At 58.6% G+C, this 27,661-nt stretch overlaps 1 protein-coding gene across 1 annotated transcript; it reads left to right on the forward strand.

The window, feature by feature from the left end:
• Positions 1 to 253: 253 nt before the first annotated feature.
• On the forward strand, positions 254 to 26,628 carry WNT4 (Wnt family member 4; the record flags this gene model as incomplete). The annotated part of the gene is made up of 5 exons (XM_082671073.1): positions 254 to 330; positions 15,215 to 15,450; positions 24,373 to 24,504; positions 24,602 to 24,744; positions 25,463 to 26,628. 5 exons carry the CDS (start codon positions 254 to 256, stop codon positions 25,928 to 25,930), a joined length of 1,056 nt encoding a protein of 351 aa, XP_082527199.1. The 3' UTR covers positions 25,931 to 26,628.
• Positions 26,629 to 27,661: the final 1,033 nt, after the last annotated feature.

Raw genomic sequence — 27,661 nt, forward strand, 5'->3', positions numbered from 1 at the left:
CCCGCCTCCCTCCGCCGCCGTCGCCGCATCCCGGCTCTGGGGCGGCGCTGACAGTCTGGTCCGCGCCGGGCAGCGGGCGCAGCAGCGGGCAGGGCTGCCGGCAGGCACGGAGGCAGAGCCCCGCCGCGCGCGCGCCCCGGCCCGCGCCCGGCGCCGCGCCCCAGCCCGCCCGCGGGGCGCCCACCTGCCGCCCCGACGGGAGGCCCCCAGCGGCCGCAGCCGCTGCCCGGGGCCGGGCGCCCGCGGCGGCACCATGAGTCCCCGCTCGTGCCTGCGTTCGCTGCGCCTCCTGGTCTTCGCCGTCTTCTCGGCCGCCGCGAGCAACTGGCTGTAAGTCGGGCCGGGACCCGGCTGGGCCGGGCGGGGGCCGGGCGGGGCGGGGCGGCGCGGCGCAGGCCCCGGGGGCAGCGGTCGGTGCCAGGCAGCGCGGGGCAGCGGGCGCGGGGGCGCCCGGCAGGTGTCTCGGCCGCGGGACGCGAGGCTCGTTCGCCCTCTGCACTGCCGCCGACACCGCCCGGGCCTCCCTCCGGACACCCCTCTGCCCGCGTTCCAGCCCAGAGGCTGCAAGGGTGGCGGCGGCTTCCGCACCCCTAGGCGGCCTCGGGAGCCCGAGAGCGCAAGGGGTGCGAGAGCGAGACTGCGGCCGGCGTGGGGTGCCGGGCGCGGGGCGCAGACCGGGCTGGGCTGACAGGTCGCCGAGGAAGCCCATTACGGGGAAGAACCCTGGCTCCTAATAACAGGTTAATCCCCAGAAGTACAGGGGCTAGTTCCCCGCGCCGACCTGCCCCGCGCGGCGCTGCGGGCTGGGCTGGAGGCGTGCAGAGACCTGTTTCTGCTTGGGGGGCGGGAGCCGGGAGAGAAGGAGGGAAGGGACGGGACGCCCGGCATCCGAGAGACCGCAGCCGACGCTGGACGGCCTTGGTTCTCCCTGGGGCAGGAAGAAACTCCGTCCAGACCTTAAAGAGCACAGCAGCCCTCCACCTCCCTCAGTCTCACCTAAGGAGGGAGGGGTAGTGACCGCTGATGACCTGTCTGTTTCTCCTTGACTGGGCCTGGCTCAGGGGACTCCCTGGGAAGATTGGCTCGGGGGGGGGGGGGGTATTCTAAAGGATGAGCTTCCATGAGTGGGTGAACAGGGAAGCAGGAGGACCCTGGACCCCTTCTTCATCTCCCTCAGTGACCATTCCCCCAGTCCCAGGCTTAACCCTGGTCCCAATTCCTTCTGCCCAGAGCTCTGCCCCCATCGGCTGTGGGCAGCCAGTGGGGAGCCAAGCTCCAATATTGATCTGAAAAGCATGAGGTGGGAAGGGGGATCGCCAACAGTGTAGCTGGGGTTTCCATGGAGACAGCAGGAGAGGAAAAAAAATTCTCTCTGCATCAAGACCAAAGAACAAATATCTCCCATGAAATTGCCCCGAGTGTCCAATGGCTGTTGCTATGAGGTCATTGCAGCCTCCAGGGCCCCGCAGGCTGGAAGGAGTGTGTTCGTTGGGGTCAGAGCCACCCAGGGCTTGGGGGACGGAGGTGATGTGGAATTCTCCCAGCTGTTCTGAGAGCAAGAGTGAGCGACTCCAAGGCAGGCTGAAGTGGCTGCGGAGCTTTTGTTTTTCTTGGAGACTGAATTCGATTAACACTTCAGGGGCAGTGGCAAAGTGTACAGAAACCATGGCACCACCACCTCCCTCCCACTACCCCCAGTAGGCCATCCCCCTGAGAGGGGCCTGGGTCGCAGAGCCGAGGAGGGGAGCTGATTTGGACTTGGGGAAGTCTGGGGTCCCTGGAGTTGACTCTGGAAAGCATGGGTTCAGAGCCGGGGTCTCCAAAGGGAGCATGAGCGAGAACTGGGTGTGACCAGCCCAGGGCTGAAGGCTGCTCAAAGGCAGAGGAGGAAGCGGCAGTTCAAGGGTCTGACCCGGGCCGTCGGGAAAGAGCACGACATCCACAGTGCAAAGTCCTTCAAGAGCATCTAGCGTTTTGGCTCATTTTACAGATGAGGAAACTGAGGCCCCAGGAGGGGAAGCTACTTGCTCAAACTCAGAGCTGAGAACTGAATCCAGGTGCTCTGACTCCCAGCCAGTGACACACGCCCTTCCCTGAAGCCGTCCCAAGGTTGAGCCAGTGTGGCGCAGGTGGTGTCACCACCCACCCTCAGCCACATCCCAGCCTGAAATCCCAGCCAGGGAGGCAGCCCCAGCTTTGGGTCACGCAAACCATGGGGAATTCCAGCAGCTCAGTTCTCGTGCTGCGCTGTGGGGGGGGGGGGGGGTGAGGAGGGGCAGCCTTCTCGAGAGAAGAGAGGTTGGCAAACCTGTTCTCTGCAGCCGTGATGGTTCAGGTTGCCACGAAGCAGGTCTCCGGATGACCCAGCTCACTCCTGCTCCACCCTGGGCTTCGAGCCAAGGGTCTCTCTGCTCAGCCCAAGGCAGGAAGAACAAGGGGCTTCCCAGGACGCTGCCAAACCAGACAGGCTATGATGGAGAAGAGATCTCTGGGCACATTCCAAGACAGGGTCCATCCCCAGGCCAGGGACTGGTCCAGCTCTGGGGGAAATAGATGTCACAGCCTGGTCTCCAAGAGGAAGACAAGATAAAAGCAGATCACGAATGAATCATGAACCATGAACACGCTGTTGCTGTCAGAGGAAAGAGCTGAGTGTGAGCTGGAGCGGTCATGGAGGGGACTTGGCCTGGAGGTTGTAGAATCATGACAATAATGATTATAGCCGCTCCCCCTGTACTAGCTAAATCCTGACAACATCTGAATCCCATTTTACATATGAGAAAATTGGGGATCACAGAGGTAATTGCCCCAAGTCACCTAGCTAGTAAATGACAGAGGCATCTGACCCAAAAGCTACCTCTAGAAGGAAAAGCTTCTGGCGGGCAGATGTCCAGCCGGGCATGGTAGCTGGCACTGTGTCTTTTCAAGTGTGGGCCACGCTGGAGGTCTGGCCCCAAGAGGATGGCTGGCAGCGCTCTCAGAGGGGCAAGGCCTGGGTGTCCACTCCCCTTGCAATACCTGCAGTCAGGCTTCCGTCCAGGGTCGGCTGGCTGGCCGGCTGCAAGAGCCAGTGCTATCTGTTGTCTCCGAAGGGCGGGTGGCCTGGAGGGGAGGCCAGGTGTCCCGCTGCGTGCAGCTGTTGGGCAGGATGGAGCTTGGAGATGGGAGGGCTGTGCAGCCTGAGGCCTGGGCAAGCCCAGAGAAGCTGGAAGCTGTTGATTAGACTTGTGTCTGGCACCAGGAGTGAGTTGACAGCTTGTAGCAGCCCCCACCGAGGGAGGGATGGAGGGATAAAAACAGTCCATCGGTGGAAGGCCCGGACTCTGCCCCAGGCCTGGGCTCGTAAATGTCTCTGAATGTTCCCCCTGGCACTGGGACTATGCTGGAAGTCGGGAGACCAGGGTTCCAGTCCCAGCTTGGTCCCCAGTGCTGGGCGGCCTTGGATGGGCCTCTTTTTCCCTCTGGGCCACAATCCTCAGCAGATTGTTCTGAACCCCAAATGGAAGTACTGGAAGAGTTAGAGAATAGATAAACTAAAGTTTCATCATTGTGGGTTTCCTGAAGAAAGGCAGTGATGCGCTATGCTGGGGCCCCAGCGGAGGCCCAGTAGGCGAGGGCAGGGGGCCTGTGCTCCACTCAAAGGTAGTCCAGCAGAGTGGCTAGGACAGATGGTCTGCCACTGACAAGAGTAGTGACCTTGGACATGTTACTCAACCTCTCTGAGCCTCGGGTTCCTCATCTGTAAAACGGTACCCATGCTTGGGGTTGATGAGGCCAGAGAGAGCCCGTGCATGTGGCATGCTGAGAACAGTGCCAGGCGCAGCGATAGAAACTGCAGCCATGGCTGCTGCAGGATGTGGAGGGCAGCTGTCACTGAACTGGGGGAGCTGTGCCCCTGGTTACAGAGATGATGGAGGGAACGGGCCTTCAGGCTGCTGCCCCCAAGCGCCATCTACCCAAAACTGTGTTGTCCAGACCCTGTGATCTTACACAGGTCACACAGGGAGGATCCTAGGCTGCTGTCTCCCCGCTCTTCAGCCAGGGCCCCTGCAAGAGCCTCACAGAGCCAGGGAGACCAGCCGGGCTCCCGGGCAAATCCTGCCAGCCAGAGGACTTGCTGCTGGGAGTGCCCTTCGGTGCCCCTGGGGGAGGCATCTCCCTGCGCACTGGATCTGACTCCCCGCAGGTGTGCACCTCCGTCTCCGGGCCAAGCTCCCACGTGCCTGCTCACGCAGCAGAGGTGTGTAACTGCCCTGCCCGTGAGCAGAGTGAGGCCTGGCACTCTGGGTGCAACTTGCTGGACCAGGTGTGGGCAGAGCCAGCCAAGATGTGCAGTGCCAGCCCCACAGGTAAAGGTGTGGTCTGTCTCCCCCAAGAAGTGTCAGCCTAGTCTCCAGCTATAAAGGATCCCTCGCTCCCTTCTAAACAGCAAAAACCCACCCCCTTGGATCACCTCCCATGGCTCTGGGCATTGAGTCATAATCACTACACATGCACAGCTCTTTACAGTCTACACCAGGATTTCTCAAATCCACCATTGATATTTGGGGCCTGTCCTGTGCACCGTAGGAAGTTTAGCAGCATCCCTGGCCTCTCTACCTGCTAGACACCAGTAGCACCCGCCCAACTAGGTGACCACCAAACATGTCCCCAGACATTGCCAAATGTCCCCCGGCTGAGAATCGGTGGCCGACAAAGCATTTTCACAGCCATTTCCCTATAAGAACCACATAACCTCTCCCCCTCCCCCTTCAGAGGAGGGAGTCTGTATTGTCTTCAGCCCCACTTCAGAGGCCCAGAGGTGCAGTGACTTCCCCAAGGACACTCTGCACGTCAGAAGCAGGACTTGAACTTGCTCTCACATGTCCAGACCTCATGGTTTTTATCCCCTGCCTATAGAACTGTCTCATATTGTATATAACTATAGTCTAATAATGTGGCTCCTTCTACAAGGTTAGAAACCTCTGGAGGCCGAGGCTGTGGCATCAGCACTGCTCAGCAGCCTCAGTGCCTGGCATATGTCTGGCATGTAGTAGGGGCTCAGTCAACATTTGATAAACAAACAAAGGACAGGCCTGTTCGCTCCAGAGGGTTGTAAGTTGCTGTCACATCGTGCCCCACTTTCAAAGACCTCGAGTGGGAGGGAGGCTCTGCTCTACTGCCTTGAGCCTCAGGTGATGCTAAGATGTGCCAAAGTGGGTGTCAGGACGTGTGGCTGTCACCTGGCAGATGCGCTGTCCTGGCCCGCAGCTCCCGGCCAGGCCACCCGCTCAGAGCCAGGCTAAGCGCTCGCTCCCCTCACCCTCCTCCCAGGGCCCCGGGACCAGGCTGTGCCCGAGGGGTTTGCTCAGGCAGCAGTCACGACCCAGCTGTCTGCTATGGCTTGACTTTCTTCCCTCAACCCTGGATTAGCAATTGAGCAACTCAGCATCTGACAAGACAGTGCTCCCCAAACCTGTTGAAACTCGCCCAACTCGGGCCCTGTGGGTGCATTTGGAAAGCTGAGCAATTGTACCACGGCTCCTCCTCTTGTTCCTCCCTCTGGGAAGAAGGGCTTGGCCTGAGCCAACTGGGCACGGAGTTGGCCAGGGAGCCGCTGATGGGGGTGGGGGTTGCGTCACAGCTGCCCCCACCCCAGTCACCCCCCGCTCCAAACGAGCTTGCAAGAGCTGCTCAGCAAACTCAGCTGGGAGGCAAAGCTGCGACCCCATGGTTGCTGTCCAGATTTCTACAGGAGTTGCCAGGTTTTATCTCTGAGTCCTGAACTGTGTCTTCTGTGATTCGGCCAAACCCGAGAGAAGGCACGCTCCCTGCTGTGACCCCCCCCCCAGCTCCCCCTTCCCCACTCCAAACCCCTCTCCACCTCCCCCATCTCCTGGCAAACTTGAAACCAAACTCTGTTTTAAAAGTTCCCTGGCCAAGTCAGAACCCCCGCAGCAGAAGGGACCTGGTCTGAGAAGAGAGGCTGGGCGGGGAGGGTGGAAAGAGGGAGGGATGTGTCCTGGGAGGGAAGGAACCCCCTGACAGCTCGCAGTTCACGGGGGAACTTTGGAGCGGCCCATTGGAAGCAGCATGAAATTGCTGATGAAACTAGAGGGGCCTCTTCCCTGCTGTGACCCTGGAGGGTGCTTTCAGACCCTGTTTCTCACTCTGTTCACACACAAGTCATATCATCGCAGGGTTGGGTCCCAGGAACTCTTTGCCAAGGACTGGAGACAGCAGGGTATTCCTCTTGAGTCAGTGATGCCCAGCTGTCCTGACGCCCCAGGCATAGAGGGCGGAATCACAGCCATCAGAGTCAGAGGGGTTCTCAGAAGTGATCAGCTTAGCCCCCTCCCGGGACACAGAGCCTCCAAGCAGGACAGTGAGTGCCTGGTAAGCCCTATTCAGTCATGTCAAGCACTTACTTGTCCAGACCTACGCTCCGTCAGGCACTGTGCTAGGCACTTGGGGTCACAGAGCATATGAGTGGTAGAGCTGGAACTCTACCCCAGGTCTCCTGACTGTCTTCCCAGAACTTTCCCTGCAGCAGGTGAAAGCAGAGCTGCAGCCCATACACCTAGCCAGTCATCTCTGCTGGAGGTGATGAGCGACAAGGGAGGAACCAAGGTTTTCCCATCTGCCCTGTTGGGGTGGGCGTGCGGGCTCAGCCACAGGCTCTCCCAGGACTGGGCCGTTAGAAGGGGTGCACCAAGGCCAAGGAACTCGCTAGAAACCTGAAGCCACCAGAGCATGAGCCTCACTCCAGGAAGCCAGCGCCGGCCCTGGACAGCTCGCGCAGCTTCCCCATCCCTCCCTGGTCCTCAACCCCAGGGCTCCCTCAGCCGAGCTAGGGAGGACAGCTCAATGGTTCGATGTCTCCAAGGGCAGGAAAGGCACCCTGGGGACGAGGGTTGGATGGGTCTTTGCAAGGGAGAAGCTCTCTGCTGGTAAATTAGGGGGCCAAGGCAAGGTGAGGAAGTGCCTTACATTTGACGCCCACTCGCCCCACGAGCACACCTGCCCCAGAGAGAGAAGAAAAATTCTCACCTCTGGCACAGCTCTGGAACCATCCAAGTTCAGGTCTGAGTGGCTACTTCCTGGCCCTGAGTCAGCCACCAGCACCCCTGGGAACAAATACTGTGAGATGGGAAATGGGGGGGCTCCCAAATAAGAGGTGGGGGACAGGAAAGACATACAGGGAGCTGAAAATAATGGAAACTGGGGTGTCAAGAGACGGAAAATACGGGTGCCGAGGCTTCTGCGGATGGGGAGTAAAGGGAGCTAGGGATCCCAGGAGACAGGTAGAGGGCGAATTAGCACCCTAAGGTACAGGAGTGGGGCCTTGGGCTCCAGAGGAGGCTGTCATTTCCCCCCAGCTGGGGAAATGCACTGGGGACAAAGAGAACGTGACCTGGGCATTGAGAACTCTAGAGTTATGCTACACCTGGGAAGAAGGTGGCGTGGACGCAGCACCCACCACCCCACCACCACTGGGAATGTCTCCAAGGCCAGCCCCTCCTCGCTGGCTGCCCCTCCAGGGGGTTCAGGCCAGTGACAGCAACTCCTTCCATGGCCTGAGTAGCTGCAGAGACCACCGGCCCAGATGCTGTCCAGGCAGCCACATAACCCCTGAGACATTGCCCTCCCCAGCACCCCTCACTCCTGAAAGCAGCCCTGAAAGATGCCTTCACCATAGTTCAGAAGAGACATGGGGCTCTAGAAAGACTCATCAATCAAAGAAGAAGACCACCTTCCTCAAATCATTGTCCACTGATGCCAAACTCTCATGCCCTCGATGCCCTGGGCCCTCTCTGGAGCCTGATCAGTCAGCCCAGGCTTAGGAGCCAGTATGACCTGTTTTCAAATCCTGACCACCACTGACACGGCCTTGAACACGTGGCTCTCTGAACCTCAGTTTCCTCATCTGTAAAATGGAGGGGATGGGGCTTCCTTGGTGGCGCAGTCGTTAAGAATCCGCCTGCCAATGCAGGGGACGTGGGTTCGAGCCCTGGTCTGGGAAGATCCCACCTGCCGCGGAGCAACTAAGCCCGTGCGCCACAACTACTGAGCCTGCGCTCTAGAGCCCGTGAGCCACAACTACTGAAGCCCGCATGCCTGGAGCTTGTGCTCCACAACAAGAGAAGCCACCACAGTGAGAAGACCGCGTACCACAACAAAGAGTAGCCCCTGCTCACCGCAACTAGAGAAGGCCTGTGCGCAGCAACAAAGACCCAACACAGCCAAAAATAAATAAGTAAAATAAATAAATTTATTTTTTTTTTAAATGGAGGGGATGATACCCACCTGGACAACCCTGCATGGATATATGGATATATATCCATATAAGGATATAGTAAAGGACGTGGCTGTTGTTTGAAGAGCACAAGTGACAAGGGACATGAGGTCCCGTTCTTCTAGTCATCTAGTCCCATGAACGGTTTCCAAGTCCCCTGGGCACACCTGAGCTAGTCCTAGATCCCCACTGTCCCTGCCCTCCTCACCCCAGTGTCCCCAGCTCCTAATCTCCTAACAGGACCATCCCCCCCCCATCCCATCCCTCATACTCCCAGTCCTTGGAGGATCCATCTGATGGGCCAGAATCGCTGGAAACACGTTCTCTAACTCTGCATACTCTGTCCGGAGACTATCAAGAATCTACAGTTGGGGGGGACTTCCCTGGTTGTCCAGTGGTTAAGAGTTCTCACTCCCACTGCAGGGGGCACGGGTTTGATCCCTGGTCAGGGAACTAGGATCCCGAATGCTGCGTGGCCAAAAAAAAAAAAAGAAAATCGACAGTTGGGATCGAGGCTGAAGTGATCCACTGTGCCCCATGGGCGTGTGCCCTGCCCTCCGGAGTGCTCAGCTGAAAAACAGGCTGGGAACCCAGGTGGAAGAGAGCTGATGGAACCAAGCCAAAGAAGACAAATAATTAGAACTGTCTGGGGTCCAGAAGAGGGTCCAGCTCAATGGACTATGACGAGGCTTTGAGAGGGCAGTGATGATGATGATGATGACAGTGATGATAAACATCTTAATGATGATTATGTAATACTGTTGCCAACAGGGGAAGAGTGCCTACTATGTGACTATTTAATTCACTTAAGCCTCCTGAGATCAGAACTATTCTTCTCCCCATTCTAGAGGTGAAGACACTGAGGCTCAAAGATGTTCCCTCTCTTGCCTCAGTAACACAGAGATGGGACGCTGACCCAGACTGTCCATCTCTCCTGCACAGTGCACCACGCTGCCTGCCACGCGAAGGGATAAGAGTCTCCGGGACCGGGACACTGTAGGGAAGAGGACAGCAGGAGACTAAGACCACGGGTACAGAAACCCTCAAAGGTCTGAGGACAACTGTAGGTGTGGAAGGCTCCTAGGGAACGAGGCGCTCCCCACCTGCCAGGAGCACAGTCCCGGATGGGTCTGGGTCCCTCTCGCCCTCACCCGGCCACGCCTCCCCAGGCCACGCCTCCCCAGGCCGCTCTCGCCTCATCAGGGGCTCATTTCCTTCCGGCTCCTCCTCCTGCCGCTTGGCCTCCTTCCCCCCTGGTGTCGGCGGCAGGCACGACCGCTCCTGAGGAGGCTCTAAATGTGGCCCGGCCGGGTGGGGAAGCCAGAGGGAGGGGGTAGAGAGGCCTGGACTGGCGTCCCAGCCCCCACCTGGAGACCATGGGGCCAGGACCCACGACGCTGATCTGCTTGGCCTCCCAAACGCTCCAGCTATTTCCCGTCCCCTGTCCTCTTGACGCGCAGAGCGAGAGCTGGGCAGGAGTCGCGAAGAGGTGCGGATTTTCCTCTAGGAATTTGTATATTTTTTTAAAAAAGCAAGCAAACCTGGAAAAGCTTGGGACAAGCCCAGCTAATTTTAGTTTCTAATGAAAACAGCAGGTGGCCGAGAGGATCTGATCTCCCTGGCAGGGCCAGGGCCCTCCAGCCTCGCAGGCTGCAGGCACGGGCCAGGCGTGGGGAGGGCCTCCTGGGAGGAGCCTGAAGGACCGGAGCCCCCGCTGGAGAAGACGGGGCACGAGCTGCCTGGCAGCGAGGCGGCCCGGGGTTGGGGGCGGGGGGGTAACCTGATCGATGGCACGGCTGTGGCTGGAGTCCTGCGTGGCCGGGGCAGCGGGTAGCAAATGGCTAAGCCTGTGCTCAGCAGTGGCAAGAAGAAGCCTACATTGGGGTGATGCAACCAGAATGAGAGAAGAAGCAGGGATGGCCGAGGACCTCCACAGGCTGACCCAGCCCAACGCAGTCAGCGCCCCCACCCCCACCCCCGCACACTCCCAGGCTCTTGGTCTCCTCCAGGAATGGCTTGTGCAGTTGACATTTGAGCCGGCCCAGCTCCAGGTCAGTAAGTAGCACGCGTGTCTCTGGAGGAAAGGTTGAGCCACCTGAGGGTGCAGAGAGGGGATTCCTGAGGCCCCTGGAACCAGCTGGGCCTTGCCCCTAAGGGTCTCCAAGTCCTCAGCAGAGCAAAAAGCCACAGAGCCTCCACTTTCTCCCCTCACCGCCCCGCCCCCAACCCTGAGCACTCTGCCAGGAGGGGAGCAGAGGGGACCTAGTCAGGACAGAGTCATCCATTTATGCTGCAAGCATGTATTGAGCACCTTCTAGGTGCCACACCCTGTGCTAGGCATCGAGGAGGCCACAGACTGGACGTGACACCGAGGGTGGTGTTAGCCCCCTGCAGCTGTCAAACAAGGCAGATCCACAACCAGGGTACAGGGGAAAGAGAGGTCCCAGTGTGAGCTGGGTTTGCATTCCAGCTTTGCCACTCACTAGCAGTGTGACTTTGGGGAGTCACTCCACCTCTCTGGGCCTCAGTTTGCTCATCTGTAAAATGAGGCCAGGCACCCTAACCAGATACCAGAACGAGCAAGCAGTGTGGGCAAGGGTGTGTGATGCCTGGGGTCCTAACTCTCCCCACTCCATTCCCAGTTCCATTTCCAGTTCTGATACCCAGCCCTTCCCAGGCAAGACCCTGGGATCTGAGAGAACCAGGGTGCGTTGGGGCCATGCCTCCTGTGGCATGGAAGGGGACAGCTGTGGAGCCAGATGAAGGCAGGGGCTGGGGGTGGTGGGCATTGGTGCCAACCTTGGGGGCAGGGACACTCCTCAGCGGAAGAGGGTTCTCAGCCTCTTCCTGGAAGCTGTCCCAGTGACTCACACCCATGGAGGCCAGCAGCTCACCCCTAAATCCCTATTACTGTTATTTCAGCCATGTCCCTCGTTGAGTCCTGAGCTTACGGGAGGCGGGGGTGGGTGGCCCCTCAGGTCCATCTCACGCCTCTTCAATGGCAGGGGCTCCGTCTGTCTGCCTGGCATGGGGCCAGGGGGACTTTGAGGCTTGAACCCATCCCCCGTCCCAGCGGACTCTGACACAGACCCATTCATTTATGGTGCCGTGAGGAGACAGGCTCCCAGTGGGGCGGGGACTTGCCCAAGGTCCCACAGTGGGTTGGTGGCTCAGCCAGGCCTCCCCAGCTTGTTCCTCCTGCCCAGAGAACCCCTTGCCTTGAACACAGAAGCCAGGGCCCCAGCACAGCCCCACCTGGCCCCTTGGCAGGACACAGAGGGAGCAGAGGCTGAGATGGGGACAGGCCAGCTCTGTGCCCCCATGTCACAGAGGGAATAGGGGGCCCCACCTTCTCCTAGAGCTCAACCCTGGCATCTGAGCAGGAAAGGCTCCAGCTTTAGGCCCAGTTGCTAGTCCCCTCACCCGTGGCTTCCCAAACGTGTACCTGGCCCACGGCCAGTAGCCGGGCTCTTGGTGCCCCCTGCAGGCCAAGAGCGCCAGGTGGGACTAGCTCCGTAGCTGGTAGAGGCAGGGGATGCACCTAGGTAGGGCAGAGGAGCTGTCAGCCCCCTCCCCTTGCAGATGCACCCTCCCCGGACCCCCAGCCACCTTCCCACCCTTGTCTCCCTTCTGAGAAGCTCAGGCTTCTGCCCAGGCCTCTTCGGGACACTACCAGCCTCTGTGCATCCTCTGGGCAGGACCTGGTAGAGGAGGCTGTGAGGCTCCCGGGAGGCAAGGAATTCAGGAAAAGTGAGGGGAGGTGGGACTGCCTCAGCCCAAGACCACCCACCTCCCACCAGCCCGAGCTGCCAGGGAAGGGCGAGATCCTCACAGCTATGGTGCACCCAAGATGCGCCGGCCGAGAGCCAGATGCACCAGCCACGTCAAATCACGTTAATTTCTCACAGCAGCCTGTGGGATTGCCAGAGCAAGAAAGCCAGACGCAGAGAGGCCCCGCAGCTTTGAGGAGGAGAGAGGGTCCCAGAATCAGATTCCTTGGGACTTAGAAAGAAACATCCCCAGTGGTTACTCAGACTTCCCCTAAAGTGCCCTCCAGGCCACTGCCAGCCTGGCTTCACAGCTGCTGCTGGGAACGTGTGAAAAGCCCAGATGCCCACCAAGCCCTGCCTGGAGCGGGGCCCAGATACCTGCACTTTCGGGAAACCCCACAGATGTTTCGATGCGCAGCCAGATATGAGAACCATCGCTCTGGTCCAGCCCACGTGCCTGACAAACAGAATCTAGCTGCTGACTGTACACCCCCGGGGGTGGAGAGCTCAGCAACCCGCAGGCGGCCCACCAACTGCACCTTGGCCCGCATGCTTAGGTCAGACGAACCCAGCTCTCAGCAGCCTCTGCCCACGGGTGACATTCAAGTCCTTGAGCCACATAAAAGAATCCTGTCTCTACCAAAGGTTTTGAAGTCGGGCAAAACCAGGTTCAAGTCCTGGCTCTGCCTTTACTAGCTGTCTGACCTTGCACACAAAGCAAAGTACTTAACTTGTCTGTGCCTCTGTTTCCTCCTCTATAATTGGGGGTTCATTGGCTTGCTGGGAGGATTAAATGCAATCACGTAAGTAAAGTCTTAGGCTTTGCTGATGAAGGGCCATACAAGTTAGCTATCCTTATTGTCATTGTCTTTAAAATCTCCCGTATCTTACTAGGCTTTCTGCGTGCTTTTCTCTCTGGGTACCATGCATTTATTCATTCCTTCACTAAGTAAACATGTCGAGCGATTTCCTACCCCATTGCCTGAGGCCCCACGTAAGGCCATCTTTCACATACAGGATCCCTTTAGCGCCTGACAACAGTTCCCTGACTTGGCCACAATCGGTGGTCTCCCCCTCATTACAGGTGGAAAAACTGAGTCCCAGAGAGCAGTGGCCTTTGTCCTTCTTCGGACAAGAAATCGGCACAGCTTCCCTGGTAAAGATGCACTGGCATCTTCACCTCTACCACCCAGAGAGCCATTGCCCACCCCCCCCCCCCCCCAGCAAGCAGACCTGGGCTGCTGGGCTGGTTCACTGTGGTCCCTGGGGCAGTGGGACACTTGCTCCGCTTTTGTTCAGAGCCCCTGATCTGTGGGGCTGAGGCTGAGGGTAGAGCCAGGGTCTGAGTCTCCTGCTGGTAGGTGGTGGGAAGGCCCCTTTCCTCCTCTGAGCTTACCTGTAAAGAAAGGAGTCTGGACCAGACCACCTGTCAGGGAACATGCCTTAAGGCTGTGATTCCATGCACCCTGCTGCTCCTCCCAGGATCTGGAAGGCAGCTCCAGGCAGCCCTGCCTGCCCTGGGAGGTGGCAGGTGCGTCTCCCACTGAAGAGCGGGGAAAGGGAGGCAGGGGAGGGAGAGGAGGCCTTCCAGAGTCACCACTCAGCTCTCCTTCCACCATTAGGCTGCTACTTGTGTGCCTACTATGTGCACTGGGCCCTGGCCAGGGATGCTGGGATGGGGTGAGGGGACAGGTTGAGGGGCAGTGGTTGGAGCACAAGCCTCAGGGTCATCCAGACCCGGGCTCCAATCCAGGTCTGCCCCTACAAGCTGGGTGACCTTGATGGTCATCTCACTGCTCTGAAACATGCCTGGCACTTAGTAGGTGTTCTGTTAATGCACACCCTTCCCTCGAGAGAAAAACCAGTTTCTTCCTCACAGGGTCTTTCCCTAGCTCTGCTCCCACCCCGGTGAGTATTTTTGTGTCTTACTCCTGGCCCCCTTGCCTCCTGGCCCAGATTGCGAAGTGGCCGTCACTAGGGACTTCCCTGGTGGCCTAGTGGTTAAGACGCCATGCTTCCAATGCAGGGGGCGCGGGTTCGAACCCTGATCGGGGAACTAAGATCCCACATGCCACGCAGCACGGCCAAAAACAAAAAAACAAAGTGGCCGTCATTAGACAGGGCAGAGCCTTCCAGGGCCCTCATGGAGGGGGTCGGCAGGGGAAAGGCCCATGGGGTTTGGAGGGGTTTGAAGCTTGGCTCTGACACTTGCTACCTGGGTCACCTTGGGCATGGTAACCTCTTAGCCTTTATTTTGGAATCCATAAGATGGTCGTAATAATTGTCACCTCATAGATTTGGGGTGAGCTGGCAACAGGAAGAAGGGCCTGCCGCCAAGCACAGCACATGGTAGGTGTCCAACCAACAGTAGTGCTGTCTGTACTCTGCTGAAAGGGATGCAGTAAAGCCCCTTCCCACGTATGCCTGGCCCCAGAGTGCCTCGACACAAGCTATCTCATCTGGATTGTATATCCTCACTATAACCCTGTGAGGGGGGGCAAGCATTGGTGCCCCGTTCTCTGGCTATAAGGACTCCAGGGGCAGAGGGGAGAGCATGGCACACTTTGTTTTCAAAGCCCCCTCCCCCAGCACTATCCCCAGCCCCCCAGCCCTCACTGCCCTTATTGTCCTAAGTGCTACAGTAGTGACGCTGGTCTCTGCCTGGTGGCCCTGGGATATGGCTGGCAGTGAGGATCATGACCTTGTAGCCAAAGGTGGGCTTAGGTCACTGGGGTCTCTGCCTTGGGAGGGAAAGAGACACACCAGGGCAGACAGTGGCTCCAGCCTCCCATCTAGAGGGCATTTCGACACGAAGGGCTTAGAGCCCGTGGGCGAGGTCTAGGGTAACATCGGGGTACAGATGCCAGTGCAGGGGCCACCCAGGCAGGGAGGGATCCCAGGGGGGTCTGTCAGCCGCCCTCCCAGTGCTCTCCCTGCTTTGGCTAACTTGAGATGGAGGCCTTGTGCAAGACAGCACTTCCCCCCTTCTGGCCCTGGGAACCAGGCAGGATGGCTGTCACTGGATCCAGAGAGAAGCCAACCTCCAGGACCCATCCCTGGTACGAACTGGCTCCTAGAGACTTGGGCAGGGCGTGGCCTCAGCCGGGGCGTGGAAGGAGGAGGGAAGGGGCTCAGCCTCACGTCCCATCCCCAACCCCCCTCTCCCCAGGTACCTGGCCAAGCTGTCATCAGTTGGGAGCATCTCAGAGGAGGAGACGTGCGAGAAGCTCAAGGGCCTGATCCAGAGGCAGGTGCAGATGTGCAAGCGGAACCTGGAGGTGATGGACTCGGTGCGCCGCGGCGCCCAGCTCGCCATTGAGGAGTGCCAGTACCAGTTCCGGAACCGGCGCTGGAACTGCTCCACGCTCGACTCGCTGCCTGTTTTCGGCAAGGTGGTGACGCAAGGTGAGGGAGGGGCTCGCGGGGGTGCTGGGGACCCCGGAAGGGACCACTGTTTCCTGGGGTGGGGAATCATGTGCTCACGAGTGGCCTGACGGGTCCATCACTCATCACAGGATGCAGATGGAGGCATGGGAGCGGGCGGGACCCAGCGGGCGGCAATCCCCTGCGGGAGGGCCGACGGAGGAGGATGCCGTTCTCTGGCTGTGCAGCACAATACGGTGTGCTGTGTTTTCAGTCCTGGAGCCACCATTCCTGTTTTAGAGTCGGAAACTGAGGCTCAGGCAGGGGAAAAGACGGAGTTGCCCGGGGCTCCTCAGAGGGTGAACAGCAGAAAAGCATTCAGACCTGGGCTTCCAGCCCCCCAGCCCTGTGCTATTTTTCCCTTAGCACTGGTCTCACCTATGCAAGCGCATCTCGTTCGTCCGTACCTTTGACGAACCCTGTTGAGCCTCACTTGCCCAGCCCTGAGACCCCGGGAAGAGCAGCACCCAGATCCTGTCCTCCTGGGCTCACAGTTGAGGCAACAATGACACTTCAGTAGGAGCAGTGGCTCTCACACCTGTAGCACCAGCTAGGGACCAGACACTGGTTAAGTGCTTTAAGTGATATTAACTCATCTGGCCCTTGGAGATGGGCTTCCGTATTGCAAATGACGAAACTGAGGCACACAGAGGTTAGGTAACTCGCCCAAGGTCACAGAACCAAAAGGTGGCCAAGCCAGGACTTGAGCCCGTGCAGTCCAGCTCCAGGGTCTTGCTCTTGCCCAGGATGAGAGGGGACACAGGAGCCTCGGGAGCACAAGGGTGGACCTCTGCCCCAGCCAGGGCGGGTGCTCAGGGAAAGCTTTCCCGAGGAGTGGGTCCTCGGCTGACACCAGAAACATGAGAAGGCATCAAGCCAGAGGAAGATGGGCCAGGGCCTAGAGAACGTTCCATGCAACTGAAGTCTCCTCAAGAGGTCACCGGGTCAAGCCGCTGCCCTCGAGGGAGCGCTCTAAACCAGCTGCCTCTTTTACTACTTCCTGAGTGTGAAACTGACACTAGTCCACAGACCCCTTGACTTGCTCAGGCAGCAGAAAAGCGTTCCTGGGCCAACCTTTGTCTTGGCACCTGTGGTCCTGGACAGCGAGGGCTGCTGGGCTTGTGGCAAAACCATTTGGATGTTGTTGGAAACCAACTGGGATAGAAATTTGGAAGCCATTCTCCTGGGAGTTGGCAGGGGCCAAAAAGGCACGATTATGCTTGGCATGACTGAACATTGCTGCTTCGGAGAAGCAGCAAAGGCCCAGTGAGTGGCCTGGGAGCAGAGGCCCTCCCGGGACCACGGTGCCCCTGCCGAGGACCCAGGGCTGTCTGTCTGATGAGGCCCAGACACTAGGCTCAAACAGCAGACCCTGGGCACAGGAAGCCCCTGGCACACAGTAGGTGTTCCGTGTTTTAGGTGGACTGATGAATAGACTGGCAGGGTTACGTGTGCCCGGCCCTGCATACCCCCGTGCCTTTGCACATGCCATTTCCTCCACCCCCAAACACCCAACCCTCTTTCTCCACCAGCTCAGCAGCTCCCTCCTCCAGTCTGCCCAGCTCCTGCAAGCAGGTGGTTGCTTTTTCCACTGGGCTCCAAAGCTCTTTGTTCATGCTGGGGTTTTTCCCCCTTTTTTTGGTAATCGTTTTGATATAGTTTCAAACTTACAGAAAAGTTGCAAAAATAGTACAAGGAATTCCCATATACTCTTCTTTAAAAAATCTCTATGTGATGGGTTTATTCAGTCAGCTACTTTCATTTTCTTCTTTTTAAAATGAGGTATAATTGACATATTGTATTAGTTTCAGGTGTACAATGTAACGATTCAGTAAGTCTAGTTAACATCCATCACCACACAGTTGCAAACATTTTTTTTCTTGTGGTGAGAACTTTCAAGATCTACTTTCTTAGCAACTTTCAAATATGCAATACAGTATTATTAACTGTGGTCACTACGCTGTACATCACCTCCTCATGACGTATTTATTTCATCACTGGAAGTTGGTACTTGGTGACCCCTTCACCCATTTTGCCCAGCCCCCATCCCTGCTTCTGCCTCTGGCACCACCAGTTTGTTCTCTGAATATATGAGTTCAGTTTTTCCTGTGAAGAATTGCCGTATACTCTTTACCTAGATTCACCAGCTGTTTACATTTTAACCCATTTGACTTATCAATTTCTCTCTCTCCTTTCTCTCTCACTCTCTCTCTCCCTTAATACACACACGTGTACACACACACACACACTTCTGTCTAAACCATTTGTGTCCACGTGGCTTTCATTACACCTTTCACACTGAACTGTAATGCCTGTCTCCCCCACCCCACTCCCCCATCCCTAAACCTTGAACTCTTCCAAGGCAAGGGTAATGTCTCATTTACCAGTTTCCCAGCGCGTGGCAGAGCCTGGCATGGAGGAGACAGTCAAGGGGTGTCATCCAGTGGCAGAGAGCAAGTCGGGGCAAGGACTCAAGGGGCAGAAGAGGGGAGGCATGGGTCAGTGTGGCCTGATGCAGGTGAGGGACCCCGTCAAGAAGTGCTTTCCTCACCTGTGTTTGCACCAGGAACCAGAGAGGGGGCCCAGCCCCGGCTCATCAAGTTCAGGGAGATGCTGAGAATCCTACCAGGCTTGGCTGGAACCTGCTGTGGACTAAAGTCCAAGTGACTTGGTCAAGCATCCAGTCTCCTCGGGGCTGAGTCAGGGCATGCACTCGCCAAGCCAGCCACATGCGAGGCAAGGGCAGTCGTGTCTGGAGGAGTCTGAACTCTTCCCATTCGTCCATCCCCTCGCTTTTGCATTTTTTGTTTTCTTCCCTAGTAAAATTCCTCCTGGAAAAGTCTCAATTTATCTCCACTGAACAAGAGACGGGACTTGTCCCTCCCGAGGCCACAGTACCGCTCTTGGGGGGTCCAGGGTTGATGAGGCCATGCAGGGAGAGCACGGGCAGCATGACCTTGGGGGAGGGACCTCACTCCTCCGAGCCTCGGTCTCCTCACCTGTCAGGAGGACCTGCACGTGTGCTTACCTCATAGGGGCATCACCATTTAGGGTGGACCTTGACCCCAGAAAAGCCATCCGTGCTCACCAGCTGCTGTGATTTGGGGCAGCAGCCGGCTGGGCAGGCCTTTCTCACAGCCCCCAGGTTTAGGGGTTGGGGGGCTAGGCCAGTGCCCGCATTCATGGGCTGCCTGGCTGGGGTCCTGACCTCAGACCTGGAAAGGTAATAGCTCACAGATCCCTCCAGGAGCCAGGCCATACTTGGAGGAGCAAAGGAGCCCCATTTGCTGAGGGCCTCCTTGGTGCCGCCTTGCATCCGACCGCCCTCACGACAAGTCCGAGTGTGTAGTATTGTCCCCACGTTACAGCTGAGATAGGAGGCCCAGCAGAGAGTGTGATGCACCTAGATCCGGGGCCTGACGGCTCTTGGCATGAGTTCCCGGGCAAGGTCCATCCCCTGTCCTAGCCTCAGCGTCCTCCTCCCTGGATGGGGGGTGGTGGGGCCACCCCAGGCCCCAGCTCCTGGACTTCCCATCAGGGTTCAAAGATGATGTCTCCAAAGACCTGCCTGGCTCCCAGGGCACCTGGGGGTGGGAGCAGCTCTCTTACGGCCAGCACTGCCCGAGGCCGTACAGCTCCAACCCGCACCCCCTCCCCTCCCAGGCAGTGGAGACCCCCTGCTCCTGGCCTACAGAGGCAAGACTGACGGTGACATAATGGTGACTGGTGAGGACATGTGTAAGTCAGGGCCAAACTGTGCTCTAGGCTGAGAATCTGCCAGAAATTTGGTGAAGGTGGCATCGGGGGCAGCCAGGAATGGGGCAGCCGGTGGTTCTTGGCCGAGCAGGCGTGCAGGGCCAGACGTGGGATGATGGCCTCTGTGCGGTTCGGTCACTGCTTAATCCCTGTGCCTGGGGCAGCACCTGCACGAGGTAGGTGACTGATAAGTATTCGTGGAATGAACGACGAGGGTTTGAGGGTGGGAGGGAGAGGCCAGGGAGTCTGGCGGAAGTTCGGTGTGGCCGTGAGCAGGATGTGCTGGGGTCTCGGGGCGGGCAGGCCCGAGCAGCACGGGGAGAGGCGTGGAAGGCAGTGCAGATGCCTCTGCGCCTGCTTCCCTCCATCTGTAGACAACGCCGAGCCTTCCCCTGCCTTCTCACACCTTGCTCTGCGAGCTTGATGGTGTCCCTGTCCCGAGAGGGGACCCCACGAGCCCTGCGGCCCCTCTGGGCTCTGACTGCCATGTCGGGAGGCGATGTGGTGCACTGGTCGTAGCCGAGTGAGGATTCAGCCCAGGCTGTGTTTGCAGTCCCCGCGTGTCTAACCTCAGGGCACCTAACTGACGGGAACTTCAGGCTGGATCTAAGAAGTAGATGCTTTTCAGTCCTGGGCTGTGACTCCCTAACACCCGTGCTCTCACCTTTGTCTTCGATGTTGGCATCACTTTGGACCCAATGAGGGTGACAACATGCCTTTCTTCTGGGGACCTCTCGGGCCAGCTTCTGGTGCCATCCGATACATCACAGGAGGTCTGGGGAGGGGTTACCCCAGAGACACTTTGCACTGGGGGTTCCTTGAGGACAGACTCACCTCCATCTCCCTCATGCTGGCATAGGGCCTGGCTCACAGCAGGTGGCTAATAAATGTCTGGTGAGGGAGGAGGTGTCTCTGCGCTAAGGAAGCTTTTAGCCCAATGGCAAATATGTGGACACGTGGCCCTCAGGGGGTAAGTGCCCTACCGGTATTTGTTAGCGAATGAATAAAATGGCATTAATCACCCAACAATACCATTCACAGTAGCTACTGTGTCTCAAGCTCCTCCTCCAGGCCAGGGGCTAAGCACTTCCCGTCATTAGATTTCCATACCCACCTGAAGAGGTCAGAACTATTGTCAGCCCCATTCTGTGGACATAACAACTGAAATCACACGTTTAGGAAGTGGCAGAACCAGGACTAGATCTCAGGCCCGCCAGGCTGAGCATCCACGCTCCTCCCGATACCCACCTCTGTCTCCAGGGAGCTGGGAAAGGCCTGTTCTTGCCAGCTCTGTACTGGGCTCGAGGGGGGCAGAGGAGGTGGTGAGGGACAGCGTGGCCCCTGGAGCTTCCAGTCTGGCTGCAGACAAGCACACAAGACACTTAGAAGATGAAACAGTCTGAGTCCAACTCTGACTGCGCGGGGAGGGCAAGCCAGGCCAGCCAGAGCACCTGGGCTCCCAGGAATCCATGATGGTAGGAGGGATGCGCAGAAGTACCAGGGCCTGGCCTGCTGGGCCAGTGTTACTTTCCCCCTGTTAGAACCGGGAAAGGTCACTACACTAGTAAGAGTCTTAACACGGCTTTGTCCAGCTCCAAAGCCTTTACTCTTTCCCCTGCCCTATATTGTCTCTTAAATCCAAAGAGGCTTCCTGGAGGTGGTTTCAAGAAAAGGTGAGCCTTTGCAGACAAGAGAGCAAAGGAAATTGGAAAGGCAGGCTGGGGGGGCAGGGATGGGGAGATGACAAGGGCAGTGCCTTTCTCAGAGGGCCGTGCCTCTCCTGCCCCACCTCCGGAGGACTCCCGCTGGGTCTGCTTTGGAAACATGTAAGTTATGCTCGGAATGACACTGCCATCAGGACACCTGCCTGATGCCCCGGGGATCCCCACGCCGGTGGCTTCCTTTCTAGCCCAACTCAGCCTCATCTGTTTCTCCTCCAAACACTCCTTCCTGCTCAAATGTCCTTCCATCCAGCATCTGGGGAGACAGCGCATGTGATGTGCTCAGAAGAGCACTGGCCTCGAGTCAGGCAGGCCGCGGTTCCAATTCCCTCTTGGCCACCGACTGGCTGAGGGACCCCAGACAAGCCCCCGAGCCTCACTTTTTCCTCCACAGAGCAGAGCTGGAGAGAGCTGGTTGCTCAGGTCGCCATGAGCTCATGGAAAGGCCCTGGCACATCGCAGGCCCTCAGAAAGGGTAGTTATCACTGGATCCCCAGGACAACTCTGAATTCCCGGCCCCAGGCAGCCTTAGCACCTTGGAAAAGATGGCAGTGACGTGGGACCTAGAGGACGCTCAGAATTTAGACCAATGGAGCCAGGGAAGAAGAAAGAGCAGGAAGAAAGGAGTTGGGTGTGGAATGGGGCAAATGGCATTATGGAAAAGGCAGAAGGCTGTAGGGCAGCTGCTAGCACCTTCGAGAGCTCTGCCTTTCCCTCGGCCGGCTCTGCTGTCCCAGGAGGACAAAGTCCTCCCCCTGCAGCTGGAACAGGCAAACCCCCAGACCAGGGAGCAGTTATCGACCAGGTCGCTGGGGAACTCCCCTCTGCCACCCTCACAGCCACACCACAATCCTTTTTCTGTGTCTCAGCGGTCTCTGCCAGGCGCCCCACTGGTGAGCAAGGCTCCAGCCGGGCAGAGGGGATGAGCCAGGAGGGGCCACAGCCCTGGAGTCAAGGGATCGGGACCCAGGGCCAGTCATAAAAGGCTGGAGGAAATGCTGCCATCGGCTCTCGGGACACAGTGGCTCAGCCACATTCTTCAGGCCTTCTGGGGCCTCCTGTGCTGAGCACAGGCCCACTGCTCACCATCCCCCAGTGAAGAACCCACAAAAGGAACTGGACATGTCCCACAGCTCGTGGCTTCACACATGGAGGTGGCAAGAGATGGGCTGTATATTCCTGGGGGCTCCAGGCTCTGGGCTCCAGGCGGCAGGATCATGTCAAGGTTGAAACTCTGGAGCTAGGCTGCCTGAGTCCGAATTCTGGCTCTACCACTTCCTGGCTGGGTGTCCTTGGACAGGTGCTTCACGGCTCAGTGCCTCAGTTTCCTTATCTGTAAAATGGGGAGTAAAAGTGTCTACTTCGCAGGGGTGTTGTGAAGAGTATATAAATTATGTCAAGTGCTCAGACAGTGCCCAGCACGGAGTGAGCTCTCTCTAAGCTTTAGCTCGTCTTATTATCTTCCTTCCAGAACCTCTTCCTTCAAGCCCAAGTGGAGAGAACTATAGCGCCCTTGTTCCCGAGGCCAGGAGAAGGGGGCCTGTAGTCCTGGCAGATGGGTGTTGGTTGGGGATGAGGCAGGGGTCTCCCTGAGCCACCTCACAGGGAGCCCTGCACCCAAGGCTGCTAGCGCTCAGGGGAGGAGGTGGGCCGAGAGCTTGGGGCAGGCCAGGGGCTGCCTGAGGGCCCAGAGAAGCAGAGGAGAAAGGAACATGCCAGGCCAGGAGCTGGGGCCACCCTGCCAGTCCCATCCACCCTACTATCTCCTGCTTTCCCTTCCCCCTTGGTCTTTGGGGCAAAGATTTGTGCTGGTTCAGGCCTGGAAATACCAGAAATACCAGAAACTAAAGTCGTCTCTCTTTGGGCGGCCACAGCGCAAAACCAACCAACATGATCCTGCTATTAACCTCGATTAACTTGGAGAGGATTCCATCTCAGGCTGTCGAGGCCCCCGTGGCTCCAGCCAGGCCCCCTCATGCCGGCCCAGAGCGTCCAGGCCAGGGCAGAGGGCGGGCCGTAGAAAGTGGGTGGCGAGCAGTATCCCCAGCTCAAGGGCCGAACCGAGAACAGGGCGTCCTGGGCCATGGGGGCCTGAGCTGCCCCCAACCCCAGCGCTCGGCCTCCACTGCCTGTCCACAGACACGGGCACAGAGGAGGTGATTGTTTCTGTCTGACCACGGCGACTGCTCCCCAGGGCAGCCGAGAGCACCGGCCTGGGTGTCACAGAGGTAATTGCCAACCACGAGGCCAAAGCCTCCCCCCTTTGCTCCTGTGGACACAGACACTCCAGCAAGAGACAGAAGGACAGTCACGGGCACACAGAGGCCCTCACAGGGCCCAGAGAGGAGCAGGGCCCGTCTGGTCACACACCCAGCCAGCCGTGTGCACACGCACCACACACACACACACACACACGCAACACACACAAAGACACTCCCTCCCACCACCCACACCCCCAGAAAGGGTCTACATAGCAGCTACACCCCCTGAGGCACAGTTCCTAGGAGGATAAAAACACCCATTCAGGCAAGAGACAGGGCAGCCACCAACACAGAACCACCAAGAAGTCATGGGGTGGAAGGGAAAGACAGGCAGCAGAGGCGGGCAGACCAGAGTTTGAGTCCTGGTTCTATCACTTGCTGACTGGACGACTGCGACCCACTTCCCCTCCCCAAACCCGCACTGTGCCATCTGTGAACTGGGCACAGATAAAGCTTCCGATGGTAGAGGGCATCCCCTCTTCAGCAGTGATCCTGGTAAGCGGTGGGGCCATTGTCATTACGGTTTACTCTTAGAGGTATAAGGAAGCAAGGTGGTCTCAGAAATAGGCCCAGCCTCAGCAGGAAGGGCTGGGGCAGGTTCCTCGGGCGGGGGACCCCATCAGAGCCTAGAGGGGCCAGCTGGGGAATAGGCACAAAAAGAGCTGGGTTGACAGGCCAGCCTGCTACTTCTGTAGCCTTGGTAAGTTAATTCACCTCTCCCATGCCTGTCTTGTCTCTCATAAAATGACGTTAACATCACTAACCTCCCGGAGAGGTTGTGAGAACAGTAACTGACGGTGCTCAGAGCACTGAAGCTGGACCATCTGGCTGCTCAACCACATGCTGTGTGGCCTGGGACAAGTTGGCTAATCCCTCTGAAAGCGGGGATAATAATTATACTCACCTGACAGGTGCGGGGAGGATAAATGACCAGCACACGTGAAGGCCGCAGGGCAGTGTCCGGCGTGTGTAAGTATGTTGGCCATTGGTGGGTAAGAATAAGCAGCAGCTCGGCGTGACTCCTGCCCCACGGGAGTCAGCCTGCCTTGCTCTCTCCCTGGGCCTCCGTCGTTCAGGAGTCCCATCTACGCCTCTCCTCTAAAAAGGAGGATGCGGGGAGGAGCACTGGGACCCAGCCCTGCCCTCCCTCTGCCTCCCTCCCACAGGGACTCGGGAGGCGGCCTTCGTGTACGCCATCTCTTCGGCAGGTGTGGCCTTTGCGGTGACGCGGGCGTGCAGCAGTGGGGAGCTGGAAAAGTGCGGCTGTGACCGGACGGTACACGGGGTCAGCCCACAGGGTAAGTGCGGGCGGTGGGGAGGGCATGCGTGGCAGGGGCAGGGGCCGGGGCCCAGGCCCTCACTCACCCGCGGACCCCGCATGCCCACCCCACCCAGGCTTCCAGTGGTCGGGATGCTCGGACAACATCGCCTACGGCGTGGCCTTCTCACAGTCATTTGTGGACGTGCGGGAGAGGAGCAAGGGGGCCTCGTCCAGCCGGGCCCTCATGAACCTCCACAACAACGAGGCCGGCAGGAAGGTAGTGCGCACGGCCCCAGCACCCTCACGGCCGGCCGGGAAAGGGCGGGCTCGGCAACGTCCCCAGACGCTCTCCTCCGCCCACCTGCCCCTCAGAAAACACTTGTTGGGCTCTGGCCGGTACCAGGCACCTCCTATGGGGCGGGGGGCACGGGGAGGGAGCGGACAGGTAAGCGGGCGTCACAGAACAGCGTGAGCGGCCCCCAGTGTAGCACACACGTCCCCCAACACGCCCCCGCCCACACATATATGTGCACACAGGTGTGTCTCCATCCCTTTGTCACGCACACACCCCCCAATAAGTAGCAGGGTTAGGATTTCTCCGTGTCACTGCGAAGACCGTGTGCTTAACTACAATACCATCTGCTATCTCAGTACCTACTCTTCAAGGTTCCTGTGCAGGTTCAATGCAGCCATCTTCTTCCCCAACACGTCACTTTTCACTGTTTCGTATGACACTGCCCTTTAACATGTCTCTCCTCCATCAACTCCGAGTGCCCCAAGGGCAAGGACAGTATCTTTGTTCCCAACACAGCTTACCAGGCCACCGTGGCATACAGCAGGAGCTTAATACAGAGGAAGCATGACCGTACATCTTTCTCCGATTCTGCGCCATGCCCCCGTCCCTGCCCCCGCTCATCCGCCCCCCCCCCAGCCGCCCCTCCCCGGCCTCCCCTGACATCTCCTGATGGCCCCTCTCCCCTCCCCGCCCCCCGCAGGCTATCCTGACTCACATGCGGGTGGAATGCAAGTGCCACGGGGTGTCAGGCTCCTGTGAGGTAAAGACGTGCTGGCGAGCCGTGCCGCCCTTCCGCCAGGTGGGCCACGCGCTGAAGGAGAAGTTTGACGGCGCCACGGAGGTGGAGCCACGCCGTGTGGGCTCCTCCAGGGCGCTGGTGCCGCGCAATGCGCAGTTCAAGCCGCACACAGATGAGGACCTGGTGTACTTGGAGCCCAGCCCGGACTTCTGCGAGCAGGACATGCGCAGCGGTGTGCTGGGCACGAGGGGCCGCACGTGCAACAAGACGTCCAAGGCCATCGACGGCTGCGAGCTGCTGTGCTGCGGCCGCGGCTTCCACACAGCACAGGTAGAGCTGGCCGAGCGCTGCAGCTGCAAATTCCACTGGTGCTGCTTCGTCAAGTGCCGGCAGTGCCAGCGGCTCGTGGAGCTGCACACGTGCCGGTGACCGCCGCCCAGCCCTGTGCCCAGCAACCACCTAGTGGCCCAGGGAAGGCCGATAATTTAAACAGTCCCGCACCACCCACCCCAAAAGATACTGGTTGTATTTTTTGTTTTGGTTTGGTTTTTGGGTCCTCATGTTATTTATTGCTGGAACCAGGCAGGCGACCCCAAGGGCACCAACTGGGGCCTCCCTGAAGCCTGGGCCTTTGTGGCTGCCACTGACCAAAGGGACTTTGCTCATGCCTCTGGCTGCCCACATGTGGCCACTGCTGACCACTCACTTGTTATCTGTACGTTTTTCCACTTGCAGACTTAAGGTGGGTAACGAAGTGTCGCAGCCACATGCCTACTGACCCTGCCATCTAGGGAAAGGGGCAGCCCTATGGCAGGGGATGGTGCCAGCCTGATGGCAGTCGCACCCCACACTTACACACGGACCCCGGGCAGCTTCAGCCTGGTAGCTTTGTCTCTCAAGCCCCGTGGAAAAGGAATGGGCAGACACCAGGTCCAGGACAGAAGGTTAATTTCAGGCCTCCATGAGCAGCCGGAGGTTCAGTCTCTGTGGAACCCTCCAGGCAAGAACAGCAGATGAGGTGAGAGCCAGTGAAGGCTGCAGTGCCCCCACCCCTAGCCCAGCCGCCAGGCCTCCCCTCAGAGAGGGGGACCCTCACTCCCTGGTCCCTCCCAGGCAGGAATACGGCTGCGTCCTGGATCAGAGACCCCAGCTGGGCCTTCACAGTGACGCCGTGAGCGTCGCTCCACGGTGCTGCTCCTCTGTGAAACTAAGAATGGAAACGCCACACGCACACAGGAGAGGGCCACGTGAAAAAGCCATCTCCCAACTTTTACTTCACTCCCTTAACCGAATCTATTGAGCAAATACTGTTCTAGGCCCTGTACTGGGCCATCTCACTGGATGACCACAGCAATCCTGGGAGGCCAACAAGACAGGGAGGCATGCCTGTGCCCATTTTACAGGAGAAAGGGCAAGGCTCAGCTGGGTCCCAGAGCCAGTAGAGGCAGAGGCAGAGCCAGAAGAGCCCCCCAGCCAAGGCTCCTCCTGGACTCCTGTACCCAGAGGCCCAGAAACTGTAGGTCCCCCTGGGTCTGAGCCTCAGGGATGGGGCTCTGGCTGGAGGAAAGGGGGCTGGGAAGCAGCAAGAGCCACAGACCACAGGCTGAGCCAGAGCCCACTTGGTTCCCAAGGGAGGGCAGAGCAGGCTCTGAGGGAAGAGGTGGACAGTGGGAAGGCTGACGAAGTGAGGTCTCAGCAGCGGAGGGTACCGAGGGTACTGAAGCAGAGCCCCCAGAGCCAGCACCAGCAGCCCGGGCCTGGCCCTGTGCACCAGCCAAACCATCAGGAGCCCAGCCCAAACTTCTGTGCGCAGGACCTGCACACAGCAAGCCCTGGCTTGACCCAACTGCTTCTCAGGTGGGCTCCCAACCACCAGAGGACCTCACTCTCAGCCCTCTCTCCAGGCTGCACCCACCCCGGGGCTTTCAGCTCCTGGTTTGAGGTCTTAAGCTCCAGGCTCCAGGTTCTCAGACTCCAAGTTCTCAGCTCCAGCGTTCAGCGTCTGAATTCAAGGTCCCAGATCCAGAATACGGGCTCCAGCCTGTAGACGCTCTCCCCCAGGCCTTGCGGTCTGTGCCTCCTGGTGTTGGCTCCCTCACGAAGATAGGGTCAACACCCTCGGCCCCCAGCCAAGCTCTCTGCTCATGTCCATCCAAGAAG

This window comes from Grampus griseus, assembly GCF_964374135.1.
Source record: "Grampus griseus genome assembly, chromosome: 1".
Lineage (NCBI taxonomy): Eukaryota > Metazoa > Chordata > Mammalia > Artiodactyla > Delphinidae > Grampus > Grampus griseus.